Genomic DNA, 26,257 nt, shown 5'->3' on the forward strand with positions numbered 1-26,257 from the left:
AAATATGCAAGCTCCAGGGAATGAAATGAAGTCACGTGTAATTATTGCAGTGCGGTTAATGCGTTGTGTGCACACCTATTCTTTATAAGGAAATTAATTATTCGACCTTTGTGCATTAGTGGTGATTTATACACAGATATAATAGTGAGAGGCGAACAATTAAACCACCTTGCAAGTAAGTATATAAGGAACTCAGTTCATGGTATGTCTCGATCGGTATGGTGCACTTTAGTTGGATATGCACTGAACTGATCTGGTTGTAGTGGTCCAATTACAGTGAGTAGCTATCAGTAGTGATGTGCTAGCTAGAATACTTAGTATACTGTAAACCACTATACTACACCTACAGTGTAGAAGCAGTGTGGTAGACTAAAGCGGCACTGGTGCAGAGAAGTGTTCAACTGTAACTGAATTGTCAAGTGGTTCATGTGTCTAGGGCGTGGCTGCTGCTGAGATAGCTAAAAAGGCTAATCGGCATTGTTGTTCAGTATGGCTATGTGAGCACTAGAGTCTACATTTTTTAGTGTAGTATATATACGTAGAGCTAGGGGGCAGCTGGTGTACAACTCGCTAGTAGTGCAGTGTGAGAAGCACACTCAGCATGAGGATCGAACATGCTTTGGAGTCTGGCGGCATGTCCTCATCTTGCAAATTTAGCGTTAGGGATCGAATTCGGTAATAATTTACATTATTCCATTATAAGCATTATTTGCCTGGTAAAAAGCTGTATAGCTAAAAGCATGCTTAAGCTTGTAGCTACCTTTCTTTTAAAGTTTTTTTTGTAGGCTAATCTTGGACTCAATTTTTTGCTTCTTTTCAAGTTGCAAAAATATCACAAACGTGAATTTCTGCCGACTTGATAGTACTGCAGACGTGTGAGCTGACACTATTACAAGATGGTTTTAATTGAACCTGTACAGTATGCAAGAATAACTGGAAAATAATAGAAGAATACGAATAATGGAATATTTAGAGCCGATAGTAACCAGATATGGCTGGTGGATGGGAAACAGAGAATTTATAAGTGCCATTATTTACTAGCAGTATACTAGTGGTAACTATAGCTTTCGTATATAGATGTTGTAGTATGGTTCTATGTTGTGGGCAGCATAGATGTTGTAATATGGTTTAAGTTCAAAGTTGAAGTTTAAAGTTGAAGTTTAAGGGGGTCTAGGAGTTGGTCTCTGTCCTTGTAGTTTAAAGATGGATGCATGTTCTATTAGACCATTTTGCTTTTTTACCCTGAAATATAAACTTGATCCCCTCTTGTTGATTCCTAGAAGAGATTAGCTGATCTCTTCAGTCTCACTCAGTCTTTCCATGATTTCATTGCCCATGCATGTATATACGCTTTAGATGCAAGGTGGACAATTTTATTTACAAGCATGTAAAAGTAGCAAGAAATCATGGTGCTATGGCTGCTTGCTAAATCGCACCTATGTATAGCTACATTATTTTTCTTATGATATTGGATGTTGACCTGGTTCATTTGGTTAAGGAAACAGACATGGAGCTATAATTATATGGCTACAACAAATACCAAAATATGTGGAGTGGACTGTGATATTATAATAGCTACATAGCTAGTAATATAAACACTCACCATGATTAATTTCTGGTACACAATTAAGCCTACCTATTAGTCCAGATCAGTACAATAACTATATATGCTCTTAATGTAATTATCAAACTTAATCTTAAAATCACTGATTGAAGCTTCAACTACATTTGGGGAGGTTCTATTTGTTATTTACTATCTTTTTCTGAGATCTGAGCCTTGTGTATAATTTATGTATTGTTTTTAAAAATATCTGTTGTATAGATGACATCAAGGTATTGGACCTTTGTTGTTTTGTTCATATATTTGTTAAACATCATAAATGCATTGGAGTGCACAGAGGAATCACTCTGTTACACTATTACACCAGACAATGGACCATTTTCTGACCAAATTATCTATGCTGCTAATAACACTGGAAATCGATCTATTACAATTCTAGTGCACTCTGGGAATTACAATGCGACAGATAAGGCAGCTAAAAATTTTATTAACTTTGAGAATATAACAATTATGAAACATCCAAATGATGCAGAACCAGCTACTATATCATGTCCTGTAATTATCACTGATTCTCATTTTTACAATGGTGTTGGCTTTGAGAATTGCAATAAGATTTTTATTTCAGGGTTGAGCTTCACACACTGTGGTATAACTACTTCTGGTTTATACTTTTACAATACCACAGATTTAACTATCAACAATTGTACATTCCACAGCAACCTAGAGAATGGAATTCAAATTGTAACTGGGAATAATATCAGCCTCACAAACTGTCATTTCTTTAACAATGTTGCTTTGCACAATGACAACAGTTCCAGGTTGATTGGAATGAGTAATGTTAATACCACAGGAGGTGTGGGGTTTGGTGCATATTTTATTGACCAAACCAATGTCACAATATCAGTTCACAACTGCACTTTTACAGAAAATCTTTCCTATAAGAACCCCGGTTTTAATGCATCTGCAGATATGAGACCTTATGCATTCATCCCATTTGGAAATGGAGGTGGAGTGGATATACAAACAGCTAGAGTAAACAACTTATATGCTAGTATAACTGACTGTCGCTTTCACAGTAATGCAGCAATCAACCAGGGAGGTGGTCTAGTAATGATAGCTGTGGATTCCAGTAATAACACTTTAGATGTTTCCACATGTGAATTTGTTGGGAACAAAGCTCTCGGTTATTTATTAAGATCATACGATGGCATTATTGATAAGTCCAACATTAAAGATTCTGTAAAAGACATACTTACAAAGTTTTCAAACATCAGTCTTATTACTGAAACAATACTGACTGCACCATTAAATGCTATACCATTGTCAGGTGGGCTTGGAGGAGGCATTGCCATGAGTTTGTATGGCCAAGCAGTTCGTAATAAACTAATTGTGAAAGACACAACTTTCCTAGACAATCTGGGAATTATCACTGGAGCTGTGGGCTTTGTTGTTCGTGATGCGCTGTCAAAAATTGAAGATGGGGTTGATACCAATGGAGCTATTCTTACCAAGTATACATTTGTTTAGTTTTATTGTTGTCATATAATATATTCTATTACATAGTTGTAAGTTCATCAACAATGCTGCACTGTTTGGTGGAACAGCTATTGGAATGGCATCATACGCTCGTGTAGACATTACCAGTCAGCCTATTGAGATAAATAACTGGTAAAAATATGTACCTATGTGGCCAGGTATGACAAAACTGGCTTTATTGTCTATTCCTAAGTATTGCCATTTTTACTTTACAATACTGTAGCTTACCAATGGTTGAGGATAAGTTTTAGTACATACCTATAGCAAAATAATTTCTTCCCTAGCTGCCAGGTAATCCAACCAACAGCTATATCTTAAGTAGGTGAAATGTTTCAATAAACTTCAATCAGGGTGGTGGGTGTTGTTGGCAGGGCGGGCCATCATATGTATGTTGGAAGAGGAGCACATGGAGTTGTGTTTGGCCAAGTTATGGGCTAAGGAGACCTCAAAACCAACTCAATTTACAGTACTGGTGTGTGTATTTAACTTTGTGAAGCTGGATGGCCAGGTCATGCCATCTCCTGATTGGCCAAAGCTCCATCAAGATATCAAAGTCAATTGCATGGCTTACAACAGAGCCCAGAAAAGACTTCCAGCAAAAACAGACCTGTTGATGTCAATCATAACAGTAAAATTTTATAGATAATTTATGTAGCATTATGTCTATGATGAAAAACCAAATTAAATCTGCTGTCACTGGAGATAAGATTGGTACCAGACATGGTTGCATGTAGTTAAACAGTTAAGGCACCATATATCTTTAATCATGGTTTTCCACTACTTTTCACATTAGTGTCCATAATTTCTAATTTTATCAACCATAAAAACATAGTTTTGAATACCCACGGGTGCAGTATCCGCCCACCTGCTTTATGTAACAGAAAGCCCAATGAATAACATGGGTGTAGGAACTGTGGTGCAGTAATGGCATTATGTCTGATCAGAAACCAATAGGTGCTGCAAGGTGCATTGCAGTGCTTATGGGCTTCTGGTGTGATAATCCAAACAGTTTTGGTGGAATTTTTAGATGTTTTCATACTTGACAGTAATCTGGCAATTTAAAAGGCCATTAAAATTCTAAATTTGTAGAATGCAGAGTACATTAATTTGTATTATAATTGAAGTGTCATATTTTGTAGCATATTTGAAGGCAATCGTAATTTACTACCAACAATTTATTCGTATGAGTATGGATTTCTGGGTGCTGTGTCTGGAATAAGATTTCCAGTGAGCTTTAGAGGTACCAACATGTTTCGTTCTAATTATGGTGGGGGTGTGTCCATGTACCATGCCAGAGTTGACTTCAGAGGTGAACTAAGTTTTAATGATCACTATGGAGCTGCATTTGGTGGTGCATTACGAATCGGAGCGCTATCTTTGGTAACTAGTGTGTAAAATGTTTGGTACATATGTGCATGTGTGTGTGTGCGTGCGTGCGTGCATGTGTGTGTGTGTGTGTGTGTGTATGTATTTATACATCATAGCCAAGTGGTAGTATGCTAGCCTTGTAATTACAAAGTTCCAGGTTCAATTCCCATTTGCTGTTGTTGTTGATTCCTTAAGCAAGAAACTTTACTTACATTGCTCTGATTTACCCAGCTGTAGATGGGAACCTAGTGTGAGAGTGGTCCATGCACTCAGCTGTGTCATATGTACCTGCATGGTGTCAACTGGGGTAGCAAACACCAACTGTCCATGTCTTACATAATGGGCGAGGTTCAGGAGGGACTTTAGGTACCCACACTCAGTGTTGGGCAAGTTACTTTTTATAAAAGTAAATAGTTACATATTACGTATTACTTGCAACTGAACTATTTAGTTACAGTTACATATTACCCATAAAATAAAGTAACTATAATAATATCAAGAGTACATAATAATAGAGTAGGGAGGAGAGTGTCTAACTTCAGTGGATTCACCAAACTCACTGTGCTCAGACCTTGCACAATCAACTAAGGTGACAAATGGCTTGCTCTATGAAGGAGGTTGTAGCACTTCTACTGCTTCAATTAGGAAATATCAACAGTCTTCTGTTCACTTAAGGTTATTGATTTATTACTAGAAGTTTTATGGATTGAAGTAGGAGGGTTTGAGCAGTGTGTTTGTATGGATTATATTGAGATTTACACACTCTCCTCCCTCTTCTATTATTATGTACTCTTGATAATATTACATATTATATTACTTTGTTTCCACAGCCTTAAGCTGTCACGTGAGAAATTACCACTTTATCACGTGCCTTGATTGCGTGGTTGGACAATGTGCAAATCTTGGTTATAAGTAAGAAGCTGATGAATAAGCATCATTCAGTAGGCTTTGTTACTTTGTTGTGGCTAGGCATTACTCAGTGGATTACTAACGAGATTAGTAACTCAGTTACTTGTAGTAATAATATTACATAATATAAGATTCGTTACAGTAACTATATTACTTAGGTAACGCGTTACATTTGTAAGTAAAGTAACTTGAGTTATATTACCTGTTTTTATAGCGTATTTTGTTATTATTACTTAATTATCACAAAAGTAATAATATTACATAACGTGTTACATAAGTAACGTGTTACTCCCAACACTGCCCACACTTCACCCATGAAGCACAGTACAGCCTATGTATGCTATGGGATACTAGTCCTGTTCCCAGGAATATTGGCCTTAACATCTCAGTAGTTCTGTGTGTGTGTGTGCATGTGTGTGTGTGTGTGTGTGTGTGTGTGTGTGTGTGTGTGTGTGTGTGTGTGTGTGTGTGTGTGTGTGTGTGTGTGTGTGTGTGTGTGTGTGTGTGTGTGTGTGTGTGTGTGTGTGTGTGTGTGAGAGAGAGAGAGAGAGAGTGCATGTGCGCATTCATGCATGTGCTGTGTATGTGTGGGTTGCAATGCCTTCTCTTTATGTGCATATTAAAAATTATATTTTAATTTAAAAATACTGCCTACCGTAAACAATGAAAGTTTGGCATGAATAACAAATTCAGTGCTAATTTATATTGTACAATATTGGCTTCATGGTAAATTCACCAAACTTTTATCCGCCAACCTGCTTCAAGTGCTGAACAGATTCGCCAACCTAAAGTCATGCCAAACTTTCGTTATTTACAGTATATACTTATCACACTAGTGCTTTACATTGCAACATTTCCACTTCATGCAGGTTCAACTGTTTCCTAACACAAGGATGACATTTGTCAACAATAGTGCATCACAGTTTGGAGGAGCAATTGCTGTACAAAATTACAGAGATGCAAATGATATTACCTTAATTCTGAACAACAATTGTTTTGTTCAGTACAACATTGGATGTGAAAATGATAACAATCCATTTGAATGGACAGTAAGTATTAAATTACAAAGTTATGTTATGCATATGCATCACCAACTAGATATGCAGCTGTGTTCTCAGTTCTATACTGAATCCGTTGTCTATTCTTGAAAAATAATATTGTAATGAAACCCCAAACATCAAAACTTGAGTCCCTTAAAAGTTTACAACCATTGGTCTAGCAAGCTCAAATGGCAATTTTTGGCTTTGGTAAGGAAGTATCTGGCTTGACGAGAATTAGTAGTGCACTGGTAGATGGCCTGTTACAGTCCACCAGATGTTTTCTATGTTGATTTTGCTGCATATCAGGAGCCAGCACAGCCCTGTAACCTTGTGTCTGCGTGGACGTCAATTGTGGTCCCCCTCCATTTTGAAGTCTGCCCCATCACCCCTACCCTCCACCCTTTGTGTACTACTTTGCTCATCCAACTTGTCAGATTTTATGTTTTACTAGGTGGGATACTGTACAAGCAGTCACAAGTGCTGGGAATGCTCTCTTGGTGCATTGGTGGTATAAATTTCACTTGCATGCTTACTACCCTTGGCAAGTTATAATGGCTTGAATTCTTTAAAATCTTATTGATGTAGTGATTTGGATTGGCTTTCCAAAATCCAGTCACAAGTGTCCAATACATCTGCAGGTGTAGGCAACCTCCCTTGTTTCATTACTTTTCATTCCTATGATCCTTAATCAAACTACTGCTAGTTATCAAAAAAATTAAAAATTTTACAAGAGAGTAGGGATTGATGCAATACACATGCTATAACAGTAAGGAAACAAGCTTACAGCTGAAATGAGAATGATCCATGCAGCAAAAAGTAAGGAAACAATCAAACTGACTACTTGCTAAAATGAGATGCATTTTAATCCCTACTTTTGGCTAATTTGATATAGCTAGTCTCATTTCAAGATGTTAGCCAAAAGTAGGCAGTAAAATGTGTCTCTTTTAGCAAGTATTCATCTAATCTTGTTTGACTTGTTTCCTTACTATTTGTTGCATGGATCATTCTCATTTCAGCTGTAAGCTTGTTTCTTTACTTTTTATAGCATGTGTATTGCATCGATCCCTACTTTCTTTTAAAATTTTAATTTGTTTAAAATAACTAGTTTGTTAACTTTTTTTTGTCTAGCTAGCTAGCTAGCTATATTGTACACAATCACATCCTTTCAACACTAGAATAGAGTTCATGGCCCCCTAACTCTTCTTGATGTTTTGCAGGACTGGTCAGGCAAAGTAATGGCTAGAGTTAGGTTACCACTAAATAGGGTTACTACTAAATCTGTATGCAAAACTAAGCATGCATGCTTTTAGAGGTCTGGATTGCGCCCGTTCATACTCATCTTACTAGGGCACTTCATTAAAATCACGTGTAATAATCATGTGTTAAGGTAGTAACACGTGCCACAACTATCAATTATCTTTCGGGAAGAAGGAAGGCTAATGAATGATGAACGCGAACAGCATGATGCAGTGGACAAAACCGTAATTGAAGCAACAGATTTGTGAATCTGCCGTCATTACCTTGGCTGTCTGAAATTTCTGGAGCCGTGCACCTAACGCTACCGGGTCTTACAGCAGGCAGGCAAGCAGGCAGGCAGGCAGGCAGGCAGGCAGGCAGGCAGGCAGGCAGGCAGGCAGGCAGATGAAATGCAGGTGAATTTGAACTTTTAAAAATTCACTGTACATCGAAATAGTCGACTTTTCACTTCGTTTAATCAAGGTACAGCCTCTTTACAGCTGTACTAATGCATTCCAGGTGGTTTTTCCTGAAAAATGTATTGCAAGGCTGTTTTTTAAAGTGTAAAAATTTACGAAGCTGTATGATTTCTTACTTATTAGTACTACTGTAGTTAATGATAAGTCACCTGTATATATATTACAAGAGTGCATCATTTTTTTACAAACCACACAGGCAAAATTTGATTTTGATGATAACAGAGTTACAACAGAGAATGGAGAGGGTCAAGTTTTCTTTTCTGAAGATATTCGAAATTGCATTCTACCACGACTGGTTAATAACAACAGTACAAATTTTGAAAAAACGGTATTTGCAGTGGATGATATATTTAACTTCACGTGGGTGTATGGAGACAATAAAGCATGGGTTGTATTAATTTTATTTTTCTGTAGAGACAACAACAAAAGAGACAGTTTTGTGACGGCTCCACACTTCTTAGTGTTGGTAAGTGTCTAGCTACATAGCAATCAAGGTAGTTAGAAATACTTTTAATACATAGTAATTCCTTTGCATACAACAGATGTATTACAGCTATAAAAGTATAAAACAGCTTTTGTGAGGGTTGTGGAAGCATTTGGTGCACTGATAATGGAAAATGGTGTTTTTATGTTGTTTTAAATATAAAGATATTTTTTGGCTTATATCATAACTTTTGTTAGAAAGCTTTGTGCTATGTACATGCGTGTATTTTGATTTAGGGAAATAAAAACAGAACTGTAACTGCATCTCCTGGAGAAAGGTTTAATTTATATCTTCACGCTGTGGATGAAAACAATAATGTGAAATTTGCTGTTTACACTTACCCTAAACCAATGAGTTCCATCATATCATCTGGTATTGTAATAGATGTTAACAGCAGTAACACTGGTTTTGCTTCCTTGAGTAAAGTAGTCAATATGACGCAAAGAGCATCATTTATACTTCGTGATTCATCTTGGTTAGCACATCAGAACTGCAGCCATGTACAGCCAAACATTTCAAGTGCCAACTTTGTTTTGCAGTTGATTGATTCGTCTAATGGACAAGTGGTACGTGCAGTTTATTACAGCTAGTTTTAAGTAGCTTATCCTTAGTATATATACACAGTATTATATTCACTAGTACTGTCAAGAGTTAAGTAGTTTGCTTTTAGTTGCTAGCTACATTTTCCAGACCCAGTGGTACTTAAACTGGGGATGGCTAGATCTTGAAAACCTGTACTGTAAGATTCATTTTATTGTGGCCAATTTTGAGCTCTTTCTAACCCACATCTCAGCCTAATTCATCTCTATGCATTTCTGAAACACTTTTTGCCCTCACAATGACTCCTGCATGGCCAGCATCCTGATTGGAGTTCACATTAAATATGCAACTATTCTCAACCATTCACAAGCTATAAAACTCAGAATACTTTAACCGGCATATCTCAATACTTGCAAATAGCTGACAAGGACAGAGACAGTCACATATGCTGTGCAACTAACAATGTCATATTGTACTATAAATCTCACATAATGGTGGTTATTTGTTGTAGGTTAGTGATCTAAATGTGATGATTACGGTGCAATGTTGTCGTGCTGCTTATAAATATAATAGTCGTAATGGAAAATGTGAGTTAGCATATAACCAAAACAACATCATTAGAAGAGAAAGATCTAGCAACAGATATGTGTACATTCAAGTAAGCTACAGTACTTGTATATAACAAGCATTATGTTATTATAAATTGTAGCCTGATAGATATGGAGGGTTTATGACTACTGGTGGTCCCTTTGTGACAACAAAAATTCCACTATCTTATCAAAACTGTACACAAGAGGGAAGGCTATCAGGATGTCTAGTAATGGATGATGATTTTGATCAGCAGTGTAGTCAAGGGAGAACTGGTGGGTGACTTATATTGTAGGGCTGGGTGATGCCATATGCATATATATCTATATCAAGACACACGGTAGTGTGTCGTGCGGCCAAGAAAGCTGGCGACCACACTGTGAGTATATTAACAGGAAGAAAGAAAACAGCCTTTTCATGCGTGCATAGCTACATGGCCCCTTCTCCAAAGCACATCATTTTTGCATTATAGCTGTCCCCCAGGTAGGTATGCCACACAGCAAATTTGATTAAATTTGCAACAGCCATTTGCGCGATATAGGCATTCAAAATTTCATTTTAATTTCTTCGTTTTTTCTTCTTTTGCCATACGGGGGGCTATAGGGGCTTCGATTTCTTTTCACACACTTTGCACAAATTGCTATAAAATACAAATGTGTAACTTGATTGCCTCGGTCTTTGGCACAAATGAAGAGCATGTAACGGTAGATTCACGTACCAAATTTGTTGTGAATCTGAGGAATATTCAAGGAGTTATGAGCATTTATTCATGTAAAAAAAGATCAAACTTCTGTCACGGCTACAGGGTAAACTGAGTATAGAAATAGCTTGAAATTGGTGTGTAGATAGGCTGATCATCGTAGCAGTGCCTTTTGATAGTTTGAATAGCAATAGAGTTACAGCGACGAAGTTATAAAGCAAAAACCAAGCAAGTGTAAAATTATGGGATTGAGATGCAGTCACCATGGGGTAAAAAAGGTGTGCAAAAAATGTCGAAAAAAAACTTACTGGAGTTCAAACCAGGGACCTCCATACCTAACACCTGCATCCTTAATCACTGAACCATTGCTACCTTGGCTGATCACCTCACTTAATTTCTGCTTTATAAATGAAATTTCTAGTTGAAATCTGCTTATAATTAAACGTTTGTAATTTCATAGATCTACCAATAGAAGTACTAGATTGTTCTAGAACATTCTATGTATGTTCTATTAGAAGTCCTCAAAAAATGTGCACTCTATTAGAGTATTACAATAATATTATCAAAATATATTGAATTAAATCATGCAATGAAATACATTTATAAGTCTGTCTTCAATAATCATCATTGTATCTACATAGAAAAGAGGAAATGTAAGTAAAAACAAACCTCAAAGTCAGCCATAGGCTGGTTTTGGGGCCTTATAAAGTACAAAAAGAAGTGAAATCCACACAAAACAGCCAAGCTGTGAAAAACTGGTGCTGCCTTAAAAATTCTGGATGAAAAAAGTTGTAAAATCAAAGGTGGTGGCCAAGAAATGGCTGCAATGATGTTAATGCTAAAAATTTTAATAATGGCTGTGTGCATTGTTAAAATTTTAGCATTAACATCATTGCAGCCATTTCTTGGCCGCCACCTTTGATTTCACAACTTTTTCACCCGAGCTTTTTAAGGCTGCACCATTTTTTCACAGCTTGGTTGCTTTGTGTGGATTATTAATACACACATAAGACTATCATTTGCAATAATAATAACAAAAAATTTTATCGATAGTAACTGTTTACGCAGTACAAATGTGTTAATTATCATAATCATCGCCACTGTCACAGAAAGCCATGTCTTGTATGCAAAAGTGTACCTGAATCCTGCTACTAGATATTGCTGATTACTCTTACATAATATGCTGTAACAGAATGCATGTGCAAGACAAACGCGAACACATGTGCAAGGCGGTTAGCAATAAGGTAGATGATGAAGATGATTCTGTCGAGTTAGACAATGACATGGATTATACACTGTATGTAAATCACCTTAATGTTTATGTACAAGTATAAGGAAAAATTTAAAATTTTACATTTGAGTAGGGATCATAGAAATAAAAAACATTATCTACACCTGCATTAAATCCCTACTACAATCTGTCAATATATGCTGGTACCTGCCCTAATTTTAGATCATACATTGGGAACCAAGCATTAAACATCAGCACCAATCATGTCACAAAGCTATGTAGTTAAATATGCATAGTGATGTCACTTTAAGAGCCTTATGCCATCTTGCAAGTACAGTAAAATCATTTGAACATGCAGGGTTAACTAACTGCATTTTAGGTGAAACAATTATCACAGCAGGTGCATTAACTTACTATGAGCAAAACAGTTAAGTTAGAAAAAGTATACACCAATTTACAAAACTGGTGAACCAATGCATACCACATCAAAGAAAAGAATAATGCCAGATACACAAAATTTTATGTTATGTTCTACCCATTACAAACAAAGAGCAGTACGAGAAGCACTTTGCAGTTGCACTATGGAAAGTACTACACTGAAGCCATGACGTGTTACCATGAATCAACACCTATGCAGTGGCGGAGAAAACAAAGGTTGCGTGTGGTGTAGCTGTTGCAGTTGGTGAAAGGCACATCTCGGGCTGAAGTGACATAGAACAGTGAATAAATCAAGTCCATACATAGTCTTAACCATAGTCTAGGCTGAAGATATCAGTCAGTGAGTTACTGTAGTCAGTCAGTAGAAAATTCAGTAAATAATTTTTTTTAAGTATTCGTGGAAGGGTTTGGGGTTGTTTAGAAAGCATTTTTGAGTTTGATTATATGCCTAAAAACAATACTGCCAATCTGGCCTGAGAGGCTGAGCTGGTTTTGGGAAATAGTTTTGGGAAAATTTTCATAATCCCTACTAGCTACGTATATGATAACTGAATATAACATAATTATATACAAAAAATTATGTTTCATATTTCTAATTTAGTTTTATGGTTCTGTATTTTGTAATTATAGGCTTTCTGTGTGGATCCTGTATCAAGGGATCAGAAAACAGAGGTGTTGCACTTAATTTGATTGAATGTGTACCTTGTGGTCCCGGCAGTGTGGTGATTTTTGTGTTTTCATGTAAGTTGCTAGTGAAATGTTGCACAAATTAATGTGGTTCTATTACAAATCGCCCATTATTTACAATGCTCTAGTTTTGCCTCGTATATGTCTGACTGCTTATATACAAGTACACAAAATATTTTTGGTATTTTCAACTAGAGTAGGGACCATAGCACATCAATAAAAAGTACTGAAACAAGCTGGAGTAGTGCACGATATTAAATCACAGTACAATAATAAGAAGTATTATATCCCTAATGTGCTCAAGATACCATAATGGAAACGCACAGTAGGGATATAACACTTCTTACTATTGTACTGTGATTTAATATCGTGCAGCATTCCAGCTTGTTTCAGTACTTTTTATCGATGTGTTATGGTCCCTACTCTAGTTGAAAATTCCAATTTTTTGTGTACTTGTTGGTTAACTTTTTTGTAAAATAAAATTATTATGACTGGTGAACCCACACATACCGCAGAAATGGTGCCACTCGCCCCAGCTACCAATTATTGTCTGAAAAGTGAAGTATCCATTACGCTTTGTTGTCAGCTATGTTAAACCTGTTACACAGCATTACAAATCAAGAACCGTTTGAAAAGCACCTCTGCAATCAAAGTAGCCACTATGAAAAATACAGACGATTTCTGTTACAAATGAGGGAAGCCATCACATGTTACTGCCAAATCGACACCTTTCACTGTCAGCCAAGATGAATGCGACACAAAGGAGGACACTGGTAAGTTGATGAAGAATGCATTTTACATACTGCAGTATGCCAAAAGACACCTCTCGGGCTGAAGTGACGGCAAACAGTGAAAAATCAAGCCATGTAAATGTACGATTAGTGAATTTACTATTACAGTATTTTGATTTTTATAAGGATAATAAATGCAAAAATAATGATTAAAATTTGTTGTCCCTCTGCTACCAATTAGCATTAGTAATGTAGCTGAAGAAAACCTGAAAATATTTGTGGTTTGACAAAAAATGGATCTCACATATTCAGCAGCAATACACTTGCTAGTAGAGATTTGACAAACAGCTAGACTGCTACAAATCTTAGTAACCAAGCACTCTGGTTGTTCATTTAACAGAGGAGACATTGTGGGCTACAAAAAAGTACTTGAGAGTAACTTGTCCATCGATATGTATAGACCGCTTGCTGATCTCATGATTTCTCACGATATTCAATAAAAGTTCCTAAATCTCCTTGATTTAAGCCCCAAAATGTCTTTGTAGCAGGTATCACGTGATCAGTTAATTAGAATAGTGGGGCGCCTCTGTAATTTGAACTGGAAATTTTGGCGGTTTCCCATATTTTTACTGTGTCAGTCACGAGTCAATACACTGTCAAACTCAATAAATTGAGCATTATTTGAAGGTGAAATCCTTTGAGAAAAGACTCAGTACACATAGAAGGTTATGAATAAGGTGAAATCCTACCCGTTGTGTTATTACAAATGTTTACTGCTTAATTTCGGTTGTTGTGAGGTGTACTTATGCGGATAATCTGTGCTGAACACTGAATCCACTGCTGGATACTGATTACTTCAAGAAATAAGAGGTGATTTCGACGATGAATCACTGGTGAACTAGTAGTTCTACATCAATCGAGTTGAAGGAGTGATATCACGTGATTCAACAATGGAGCAAAGATAGTAGGTTCTTGTCATCTAGCTGGCTGGTAGGCTACACTGTAGCATAGAGATATTATAAGCTGTGGTAAACAGCAGCATTGCACCCGGGCCACATAGCTAGCTAGTTGTGCCTTTTAAACAATTTTTTTTTTGTTAAAACAAATGTATGTGCATGAGCCCCATCATAAAGACGGTAGGCTTCACAACTGCATGGAGATGGGTAGCTGACTTTCTCACGACCAGGTCTGCTTCCAGGTCGAGAGGTCTGCTGGTGATCCCACACATACTGCGAAAGAAATGGCACCGTGCGCCCCAATTATCATCTGAAAAGTGAAGTATCCATTACGCTTCATTGTCAGCTATGTTCAACCTGTTACACAACATTTCGGATCAAGAAACTGTTCAAAAAGCACCTCTGCAATCCATGTATACCGAAAGAAAGAAAAGGTGCTCCGCGCCCCAGTTATATCAATTGTGACCCAGTCTGACAAAACCGGGCTTATCGCCTATTTAAAAGTATCAAGAAATGCCGGTTTTAAGTATTTAGTGTGTTGTAGCTCGCCAATGGTTGAAGCTATGTGTACCAAATTTTCACACGTTTTACACCAATTCCTTACCTTACAGAGCATCCACTGTACAAGTAGCCAACAACTAAGTTTCCCGCCATTTTAGATAGTTTTTAAACTGGGGTTGACTGTATCAGGCGAGCTGCAAACTGGGTGGGAGGCGGGGGCCCTGAAACGCGGGCAAGATGGTGTTCAAAAATTGAAAAGGAAGGTCAAAGGATGAAATAGGCCAAGTTTTGAGCCATTGAGGTCTCAAAACTGGCTAAAATGAAAGGACATTCACAGCAGAGGTACTTATTCAACACCACAGAGCTGTACAGCCACATACAGTCATTCCCAGGCTGACCAGAGCTCCATTAAGGCCCCACACCACACGTACGGATCACCACTGGGCTTGGGAAAAGCAGCCAGCAAAACCAGACCACTCAAGTCTAGCTGATTTTAAATGTGGAATTAGATAGTTTATTCATGTAGCTTTGTGTCCTGGGTGAAAAATTGAATCTGCTGACATGGGCGATAAGACCGGTTTTCTCAGACTGGGGCACAATTATCGTCTGAAAAGTGAAGTATCCATTACGTTCATTGTCAGCTATGTCACAGCAGTATGAATCAAGGACTGTTTGAAAAGCATCCCTAAAATCAAAATAGCCACTATGTAAATACTGACGACTTCCGTTACAAAGGGAAGCCATTATGTGCTACCACCAAATTGACACTTTTCACTGTCAGCAAAGATGAATGGGACACAAAGGAGGACACTGGTAAGTCCATGAAGAATGCATTGTACATACTGCGTTATGCCAAAAGGCACCTCTCGAGCCGAAGCGACATCGCCGGAACTGAAAAAACCAAGCCTGTAGCCTAAGCTGTTATCCACTTATGCTTGTCTGAAGGCATCAGTCAGTTGCTCAGTCAGTCAGTCACTAGAAAATTCTGTTAAATAAATATTTTTTAAAAATTCTGTAGCAACTTGTTGAAAGCGTTTCAGGTCAATCTGAAGGCTTAGTTTTACCTAACCAATACTGCCTCATCGTCGTAAGGGAAAATTGAGGCTGATTTTTGGGTGATGTTATTTTGTGGGCTATGCCCACTCCTTTGTGGTCCCTACTATACAGTACTATCGTATTGTATGATACTACCATACTAGTTTTAGTTGTGCATTAATATAATATACAAGTAATTAGCTATGTAGTTTTATCCGAGTTATACTATTATCCAACCATTTAGGTATCCTGATTGTAGTTTTGTCTATGTTGACCATATACTTCAATATCGGTCTTCCCAATGCACTAAAAGGATTTCTCTTCTTTATTCAGGTATGTCCTTATGCAACAATTACATTTAAATTAAAATGTACACAAGTAAACTGTATCATGGACTTGCTTAATAGCCGTGCAACACTTAATATATGCTATAAGATTTGCAATAAGCACCCTTTTGCACAAAAATCAAGACAAAGAGGCTATTATTTTATTACACAACTTTATTTCCACTGCTATCACTTTGCAATACTGCATGCTGAGTGTGCTTCTGTGCTAATGTTTCTGGTTGTCTGTAAATCAATCCACAGGCAGCTGGTAGCTACAGCCACTAGTTGGTCATAAGGCTATTATTCAAAGAGAGAAAAATGTATTGGAGACATATGGGAATATAAATGTAAGGCAATATAGCATTTCAGTGAATAGACTGCTGCTGCTTAATAACCTTAAAAGTTATCAGCCACCTGGTTTAGCATTAGAAAACTAGAATTTTGGTGCTGTTTACGCCTGGCAATTTATTTAATAAAAAATATATTTCCAAACAATTTGTATGGCTTGAAGCAATGATACCGGATTGCATACAGGCAAAAACATTTCAAGCACTGAATAACCTCTAATCCATACTGCGGTCACTAAAACTTCAGGATAATATTGGAATTTGGCTGATTTGACATTGACAAAGGCTGGCAAATTTTAATTACCTGTATTTTTTAAAGCAACAGTGTTCAATAAACAGCATGCATAATAAACTCTGGATAAAGCCTCAAAGGATTATAACAGGAGCCATTTTACACTTTCCAAGCTATGACAAAGTTGTAATCAGCTATTACACAACAAAATCAGGAAAAGCCTCTGCATTTAGCCACAAACTCACACACACCAGCCAGCTTCTTGTTCCCTCCCTCCCTCCCTCACTCAGTCACTCACTCACTCACTCACTCACTCACTCACTCACTCACTCACTCACTCACTCACTCACTCACTCACTCACTCACTCACTCACTCACTCACTTACTCACTTACTTACTCACTCACTCACTCACTCACTTACTCACTCGAAATACTGGCACAGATTCAACTTTTTTTTTATTTTACTTTTTCTGACACATAGAAGACTTCTTGGCCAGGTGAATGACTTCCTTGACTAGTAACATGATTCATAGTCCTGCACAGAATTTACTTTCCGTGATTGTTATTAAGGATAAAGGTGGGAAGTAATCAGATTACCTTCTAGAGCTCAATCCAACAAAGCACAGCTATTCAGCACTCATTGGACAAAAAAGATTAGGTAGGTTAGTTAGATGAAACCCACACCTTTTTACTTAAAAAAGAAACAGGAAGGACTTTATAGCAGTGCTGTTGAACATACAGGCATGCATCAGCAGAATCATCAGCAGAACGAATGGCACAATGTCTGAGGGGTGGGTGGCATAATGTCTGGTACTGCTGTGCAACCAGCTAAATAAACCATCAGCTGGTTGGACAACAGTACCAGACATTGTGCCACCCACCCCTCATCAGCCCCTCCCCCAACCCACAAAGCACTTAGTGTGACTTTAAAAACATCACATGAGATCATGTGTTTACATAATTAAATTAACATTTGTACACGTTGTATTAATAGTTTTGAAGTCATCAGTAGCTTTCTCAAAGATCTTGTCCTATAAAAAAGACAAAATTCGTTAATTAAAAAGAACCATTACACTAATGCATACATGCACGTACACACACAGACACACACAACACAATATGGCACAGTAAAACAAAGCACAGCACAGAACTGAATGCATTGCACAAGCAGCACAGCAAAGTTAGTGTACAAACATACATCCTGTCAGTGGCTCAGTGCCCTGAATAAGTAAATTAAATCTATGGCTATTTGTATATGACATCAGCACTGAAGGCATCAGACATGACAATAATACCAGCAAAATCAAAGAGTTACACAGGCAATCATTTTGTGAAGGTGTGTCCTTTATTAGGGTGTTTTGCAAGCCTTTGCTCATGTCCCTCACTGTACACCAAAAGTTGGCAATGGGGATTTTGGTGGGAAAAGCTTTGGCCAATATAAACTACCATATTATACATATTGTACAATGTTAAAAAGTGAAGGCAAATTAGATCTCATATGCAGCTGATGTGTGCAATAATTCTAGCACAGAAGAATCACACGCCCATGCATCAAGACACATGGTAGTATGTCGTGCGGCCCAAGAAGCTGGCATGCCACACTGTGAGACTATTTGACAGAAAAAAGAAAATGCAGTTTTCACACCTTTGTAGCTCTGTTATCCCTCATCCGATTGGAACTAGTTTTGCTGCAGAAGTTCCCGCCAGGTATGCCACCCCACATACCAAATTTGAAGGAATTCACCCCAGCAGTTTCCGAGATATGAGTGGCCAATTTTATTTCTTTGTTTTTTCTTCATCTTTTCACACACTTTGAAAACTTGCTATAAAACACAAACGCATTAACTATATCACCTTGAAACTTAGCACACTCAAAGGGTGTCTAAGGGCGAATCCTAGTACCACGTTTGATGCAAATCTGATGAACGGTTCATGAGTTATGACCGATTATTTGCATAAGACAAGATCGATTTGTTGTCACGCCTACAGGGTAAACCGCCTTGACCAATGAGCTGAAAATTGCTGAGTAACCATCGTAGGATTGCCTTTTTGTGGTTTGAAAGGAATTGAAATAAGATGATGGAGATGGGTACCCATGGAGATATGACCCAAAATCCAACTTGTGTCACTATTACGTGATAGAGTTTCGTGAATTAAAAAAACTATTAGTTTTCACGCCAACCAGGCAAACCACTTAGAAGAGTAAGCTGAAAACCGGTATGTAGATGGAATAATCATCATAGAAAGTCCTTGCAGTAGTATAGAGAATTGGAATAAAAACCACTGGGTTACAATACAAATTCCAACACTGTGTAGCAAGTGCGCGATCGAGACACTCTAATAATACAGTCACCCTATTAAAGCATACAGCATCGTTAGTGAGTTACTCTATTAGAACATTCAGCTATGTAACAAGTCACTGTGTAGATGCAACAAGTCACCCAGTAGAGACTTCAGATAAAACAAGTTACCCAGTAGAGAGAATTCAGCACAAACAAATCAGCTACAAGCAAGTCATCCAGTAGAGAATTCAGCTACAAACAAGTTACCTGTACAAGGTTCAGCTACACAGTAAAGAGTTCAGCTACAAAAATTCATGTTGTATAGAGTTCAGTTACAAACAAGTCACCTGTAGATAGTTCAGCTACCAATAGGTCACCCAGTAAAGAGTTCAGCTAAGAACAAGTCACCCAGTAGAGAGTTCAGCTACAAACAGCTCCCCCAGTAGAGAGTTCAGCTACAAACAAGTCACCCTGCAGGGAGTTCAGCTACAAGCTAGTCATTCAGTAGAGAATTCAGCTACAAACAAGTTACCTAGTAGAGGGTTCAGCTACAAACAAGTCATACAGTAGAGAGTTCAGCTACAAATAAGTTACCCTGTAGGGGGTTCAGCTACAAACAAACCCCCTCTAGAGAGTTCAGCTACAAACAAATTACCTGTAGAGAGTTCAGCTGCTAACAAGTCATTCAGTAGAGAGTTTAGCTACAAAAAGTCACCTGTAAAGAGTTCAGCTACAAACAAGTCACCTGTAGAGAGTTCAGCTACAAACAAATCACCCTCTAGAGAGTCATCTACAAACAAGTCACACAGTAGAGTACAGCTATAAACAAGTCACCCAGTAGAAAGTTCAGCTATGAACAACACCTATATAGTAAAGAGTTCAGCTATAAACAAACCATCCTGTAGAAATTTCACTTAAGAACAAGTCATCAAGTAGAGAATTCAGCTACAAACAAATCACCCTGTAGAGAGTTCATCTACAAAATTTATACCAATTTAAAGCAAGGCTAGCTGAACATCAATTAATCACATAATTAATTTTGTTGATTCATTATCTGTGCTTGTTTGTAAGAGGTTTTACATAGTAAACAATAAAAATAATAAAAATTGTTACCCAATAGTGCCTTCAGCTACAAACAAGTTACCTTTAGAGAGTTCTGCTACAAACAAGCTACCCAGTAGAGAGTTCAGCTACAAACAAGTCACACCAACTACAAATGAATCACAAAGTTCTGCTATAAGCTGTGTAGTCACCTGGTAGAGAATTCAGCTATATATAAACAAGTAGGGATCCGCCTATTAGAGATGCAACAATATATCGATATATCAGTTCGAATCCTGGGGTTGGAGGGATTTTTTTCCTTACTTTGGCCCCTTTTCTGTTACACCTTTTCAGCTATAAGTCACTAAGCCTAAGTCCTTGCAATTAGGTTAGGTAATCCTAAGGCTGCAGCACATGTTGCTGTCAGACCTTTAGTGCTGGTCACTGTAAAGCGCTAATAACAATAACAACCGCATATCGTATCATTTTAAGACAATATCGCTGTATCGATACAAAGTCAAACCGTATCGATATATATGGCTTGTTAACATGGCTGACAATCAAATTATTGTACATTGTGGTTAAACTGAGTAGTATGTAATGCTTCTCAAAGAAAAATTAGTTCACTTATTTCTCTTAAAAAACAAAAATAAGCAACAATAACAAAGAACATAGGCCATTACTTAGACTCCACTTTGTATCGTGCAATATATCACTGTATCGTGATACACCAGAGGCAATATATCGATACGTCTATACACTGTATCGTTGCATCTCTACCGCCTATTATGCTCAAAATTAACCTATTATGCTATGCTGCACTGCTCAAAAATTTTACCTACTATGCTCAAATTATGCTCAAGCTTTATGCCTCATTTCCCATTCTTTGCTAATAAATTTGCAGTTATGGGCATATAATAAGTGGTTGAAGCACATCTTTCTTCTTCGAAATGCATGTGACAGAAAAGATCGATATACTCTAATAGAACAGTCAGCTGCCTGATTGTTCTATTAGAGTTGTTGACTGTTCTATTAGAGTACATTGATCTTTTTCTGTGATATTTATTTTGACTATCAAGGATTTCTAGTATGGCTCAAATATTCTTCCTATTATGCTAGCATTATGCTCAGTGCTTTCAGGCACCAATTATGCTCATCAGGGCCGCCCACAGGGGAGGCAACTGGGGAATTTTGCCCTGGGCCCCAGCTTGAAAGGGGCCCTAGGAGGCCCCATGAAGGGCCCCTTGAATACCTGTTTAAAAGATCAATATACTCTAATAGAGCAGTCACAGTATTCTTCAGAGGAGCAGTGTAGGAAGCTTATAAATAAGGAGATATGGTTGGTGAGGGGTAGCTATTGTCATTGTCAGAGCATGTAATGACCTTTTTTTTTTTTTTTGGTCTTCAACTTACAGCTTGGGTGAAGTTGTTATTCAGAATGGAAACCTCCTTGCCCCTGGGTCCCCACTTTAGCTCTTTGCCCTGGGCCCCTTTTAATTTTCTCTGGTTGGTCCTGATGCTCATAATTATGCCAACATAATCGGCGGGTCCCTATAAGCAAGTAACCCAATAGAGAGTTAAGCTACTTCGTAACTAAGTTATGTAGTAGATTGAATTATAATAATATAACTAGTTACATAGTAATTTGTAACAAGGATTAATTAACTATCCAAAATTGTAACAAGTTGGATAGTTACATACTGTTGGCCTGTTGAGAAAAGCTCATTTATATAAAAATTTGTACAATTATAAAAATGATTGCTTAAAACTAATCCTTTGCATCTTGTCTCTTCTTCCTGTAGTAAAGAAAAAAGGCAGGTAAAAAGAGGTTCCAAAACTGGCCTATGGCCTGCTTTGGAGAATACAAATACAAAAAAGTGATATCCAATCAAAAATATCAAAGCTGTAAAAAAGGGTGCGGCCCCCAAAAAGCCATGGTGAAAAAGATGTAAAATCCAAGGTGGTGGCCAAGAAATGGCTGTAGTGGTAGGTTAATGGCAGAATTTTTTAATAACAACACTTCTGGTGAATTTGTTGCCGAGTCCTAGTGAAACTTGGAGGAAACAGCACAAATTCACCTGAATTGTTGTTATTAAAAAATGCCATTAACCTACTATCACAGCCATTTCTTGGCCGCCACCTTGGATTTCACATCTTCTTTCACCATAGCGTTTTGGGGGCTGTACCCTTTTTTTACAGCTTGGTTGTTTTTGATTGGATTGGTTTATATAGACATGTTTTGTGTGATTCATTGTAAGACGTTATAGTTCTTTCCAAAGTATGGTCTTCATTGCATCATTGACCTTTCTGTTGGCAGGTAGTGGGATATGTATACAGAACTGGAGTTGCAAGTGGTGAAATAGAATGGGTATGGTGAACTTGTACTAGTGATAGATATTGCTTTTTTTTGTGTTTTGAAAATTATATCAAACTTAACATTGAATTACTTTTTAGCACTTCTACTTGTCAAGATTCTTTGGCTTTAGCTTTTACATGCCACTATGTATTTCATCAAACTTGGATACAGTACAAGTAGCCATGCTTGGCTTCATACCACCAGTACTCATGGCAATGTGTATACTCACACACATTGTGCTGTAAGTGAACAAACTGGCTATACTCTTGTCATTACACTGTATCTTATTGAATGCGCAGTGCTAGATTTCTTGTCCCTTTGAGCAAAAGAAAGACAGTTGACGGCATTTGGTTTTTAGTTCTAATCATATATGTTTACACTGCTGATACCTGTTTGAATCTATTGAGGTGTGTACAAGTGTATGAGCCTATTGAGTTTAAAGGAAAGAGGGTAAGTTCATTATACATGCTTAACAAATTTATATACTTGTTATGCATATCAGGTATACTATTTTGATGGATCGCTGGAATGTATTGGTACAGGACATGTTCAGTATGGAGTAATTGCTATAATTGTGGCAGTTTTGATTTTAATACCATTACCTCTTTATGTACTGGCAGTCAGTTGTAATTGGTTTAAGGTGAGGATTTTTCCTGCAAAGTAGGGCTGAAACAATCATGAATTTTTAGTACTCTCTAGTGTTAACGATCAAGTCTTCTCAAAAACTAGCTACTTGTAGTCATACTTATGTGACATGTTTTATACTGACTGGATCTTGAGCAATTTATAACTTTTTCAAGTAACAGCAATAATACATTAAAGTAGTGTTTCTGATAATCAATGTGCATTAAAATTATACCAATCAAACTCTACAGCCTTCATGATGACAAATATATTATGTGAGCTGGGTAATTTGATCTTAACAAGTACTCAAGAACCATTTTACTATCTAAGTACCAAAACTTTTAATGAGTACTCGAGTATTTGCAGCATTTGTTTCAGCCTTACTATAAATTGCAATAAGCATGTTGTATTTATATCCATTTCATACTAAATTTCATTCCAACAGAACACTGGCCCAATACGAGATATTGTAGGAACTGGAGTAAGACCAAAACATGAATGGTGGAGTAGTTATGACTTAGGAAGACGTCTATTGTTTGTAGTAATATACTTGTTCTTTGAAATTTTCATCAGTGAATACACTGAGGTAAAGTTACAGTACATGCCACATGTTACTGGGTGTAAGTTTGGGTGGTAGTGCAGGATATTATTTTTTGAAAGTTGTACTTCAAATCTGTATTCAATCTGTAGCTATATAACTAGCAGAGTCAGAATCTTGACAGTTTTATAATATCAACAGACAAAATCTATATACAATGTGTAACTCTATGTATGCTCCACCTTTTATATGTTGAATGGCTATTGTGTATTCCATGAGTAGCAAAAATCAATCCGCCTGTTATTTGCCACTGCTGCTATTTCCAGGGAATATCTGTCACTGATTATTGTTAACTGCATACTGCTTACCAGATAAAGGAATCTATCAGCCTGGGAAAAGTACCCACTTGAATATGTGTATACAGTAAACCAGATATGAACCATACTTTTTATGTCTCAACTTATTTGTTCACTATTGTGACATCTGAAAGTATCATGTGTTTATTATAATATTTCAGTATGCTATTGTTGTAAAGTTTGACCTTGTTGAGTGTTCAGCTATTGATTGGGGTAGTGAATTCCATAGTTTGATTGTTGGACAGAAAGACGAAATGAGTAGTGAATTATTGACAATGTCCACAATAACTGATTGATATTATATTGGTTGAGGGTGTTAGAGTAGTCTCAACTAATGCAATATTAAAACATTATAGCTAAGCTTTATGTTCACAGGGTGGCCTTCCTTTAAGCATCTGTTATATTACTGTAGATTAGAGGTTATATTTATACATGCACTGTTCAATGGTATATAGTAGTAATGATATTATATATTACTTGCATAGTGTGCTCTGACATTTGCTGCTCTGGTGGTTCTAATAATCACTTCAAGAGTACACCCATACACACAGAAAATGGCAAACCTGGTGGAATGGCTAATCATGTTGGACCTTGTGCTGATTTCTACTTGTTTTCTGAATACTGATCAAAGAGCACATGCAGACAGTGACCATTTGGCTATCTTGTTACTGATCCTTCCATTTGTTTACTGTTTATTTTATCTTGTGTTTAAGGCCATTGAAGTGTCATGGTGAGTAGATAATTAAGATGTAATATTTGGTGTAGTTTGTATGCTATAGGAATAAATGGATAGTCACCCCTGAATGGGATGGCAACAAGACTGAATCTGTTGGAGGCTCAAATTCCATTGTACAGAGAAAGTTGTCTAGACACAGAGCTACACTTCGGAAATGGAGTGCAATGTTCCAATCTGGACATATCAACGTGAGGACCTTATCAGATGCAACAGCAAGAATGCTTGACGGAGACAATTCTTGTGAGAGATTTCGTGATGAACTGCTAGCTGATTATGCAACAATAGATAATTAACTTATTCAAAGCATTGAAACACACTATAAACTTGTATTTAAAAAAAAAAAAAACTGTAAACTTATAATCAGCTGGATGCCAGACAGCTAAATTTCCATATATAGCTACTTGAGTATCATATCCTCATATTCTCTTTGTGAGTGCTCACTGTCTATAAGCTCCTAGTACCGAGCATATAGCTTCTATAAACATGCATGTACAGACATGAATTCACTGACAAAATTAGGAATCAATATATAGCTAGCTATATAAAAATTATTTTGAATTTCTTACTATAATGAATTGTACCAAAGATTCATCTTGTATACTGAACGGATATAAATATACAGTCTATCCTCATTGTTAAAAACTGCAAACTAGCATAGCAGTATAAGCCCACACTGACACATCAGGTTTGTATTGCCTGCATACATTTACAGTATAATATCTAGTCTAGAATAATATTCTTATCACAATCTGAACGCATATCACTGCTTGAAGGTTCTTAGTTTACTGATTTGTTAAGCTGCTTTACTGTAGTTGTACCCATAGTAAAGTGTCAGTAGCTTTTAGTATATGGAACATAATTGTTTTACCAAGTTTTAAACTCTCAGTAAAACATCAGTGAATGTAGGTTTACTGAAAAACTACTAAAATACCAAACAATTAACTGTTCCATATACTGGGGATATACCACTCTTGTAAACAAAGACATTTCAAGCAGCTAGTGTATGGAAATAAAGCACCACATCATTTCCAACAATAAAGTTCCCTTATATTTTAATGAATCTGTTAATAGATGAACATTTATATGAATGTTTTATTAGAGTATCTCAGTATATCCGATGGAGTCAATTGGGATGACCTGTAGAAGGAGAAATTCTTATCAAGTGGAGGTTGCTAATTCATGACTTCAAGTGCCTTGGCCAGATAAGAATGCCCATGTAGGTGTTACTTTGACAGTTCCCGTAAATCAGTATTGTTTGAATTACATGGTTTCAGTGATACATCAGCTCAAGCATACAGAGCTGTAGTTTATTTGTATCTCTTCAGGCAATCAGTTTCAACTGCCCTCCAAATTTGAAGAAAATTGACTAAAGCATGCACGAGTTATAGTGATTTTTCT

General features: G+C 37.1%; 1 protein-coding gene across 1 annotated transcript; it reads left to right on the forward strand.

Annotated features, from left to right (window-relative positions):
• The first annotated feature begins 87 nt into the window (after positions 1-87).
• Positions 88-25,200, forward strand: LOC136251776 (uncharacterized). Its single transcript, XM_066044187.1, has 19 exons — positions 88-175; positions 1,823-3,072; positions 3,125-3,229; positions 4,237-4,477; positions 6,244-6,423; positions 8,326-8,489; positions 8,544-8,595; positions 8,850-9,179; positions 9,665-9,811; positions 9,863-10,016; positions 12,741-12,851; positions 16,265-16,353; positions 22,567-22,617; positions 22,704-22,846; positions 22,905-23,055; positions 23,108-23,245; positions 23,675-23,815; positions 24,609-24,853; positions 24,903-25,200. Exons 2-19 carry the CDS (start codon positions 1,823-1,825, stop codon positions 25,150-25,152), a joined length of 3,942 nt encoding a protein of 1,313 aa, XP_065900259.1. The 5' UTR covers positions 88-175; the 3' UTR covers positions 25,153-25,200.
• The last annotated feature ends 1,057 nt before the right edge of the window (positions 25,201-26,257 follow it).

This window comes from Dysidea avara, chromosome 3 (assembly GCF_963678975.1).
Source record: "Dysidea avara chromosome 3, odDysAvar1.4, whole genome shotgun sequence".
In the NCBI taxonomy this organism is placed as follows: Eukaryota; Metazoa; Porifera; class Demospongiae; order Dictyoceratida; family Dysideidae; genus Dysidea; species Dysidea avara.

Bases quoted from the DNA above. Each gene is read 5' to 3' on its own strand.
- LOC136251776 (XM_066044187.1), top strand. From the start codon at position 1,823: ATGACATCAAGGTATTGGACCTTTGTTGTTTTGTTCATATATTTGTTA. The intron at 3,230-4,236 runs GTAAAAATATGT...CATATTTTGTAG, and splicing joins CCTATTGAGATAAATAACTG to CATATTTGAAGGCAATCGTA. The intron at 22,618-22,703 runs GTATGGTGAACT...ATTACTTTTTAG, and splicing joins CAAGTGGTGAAATAGAATGG to CACTTCTACTTGTCAAGATT.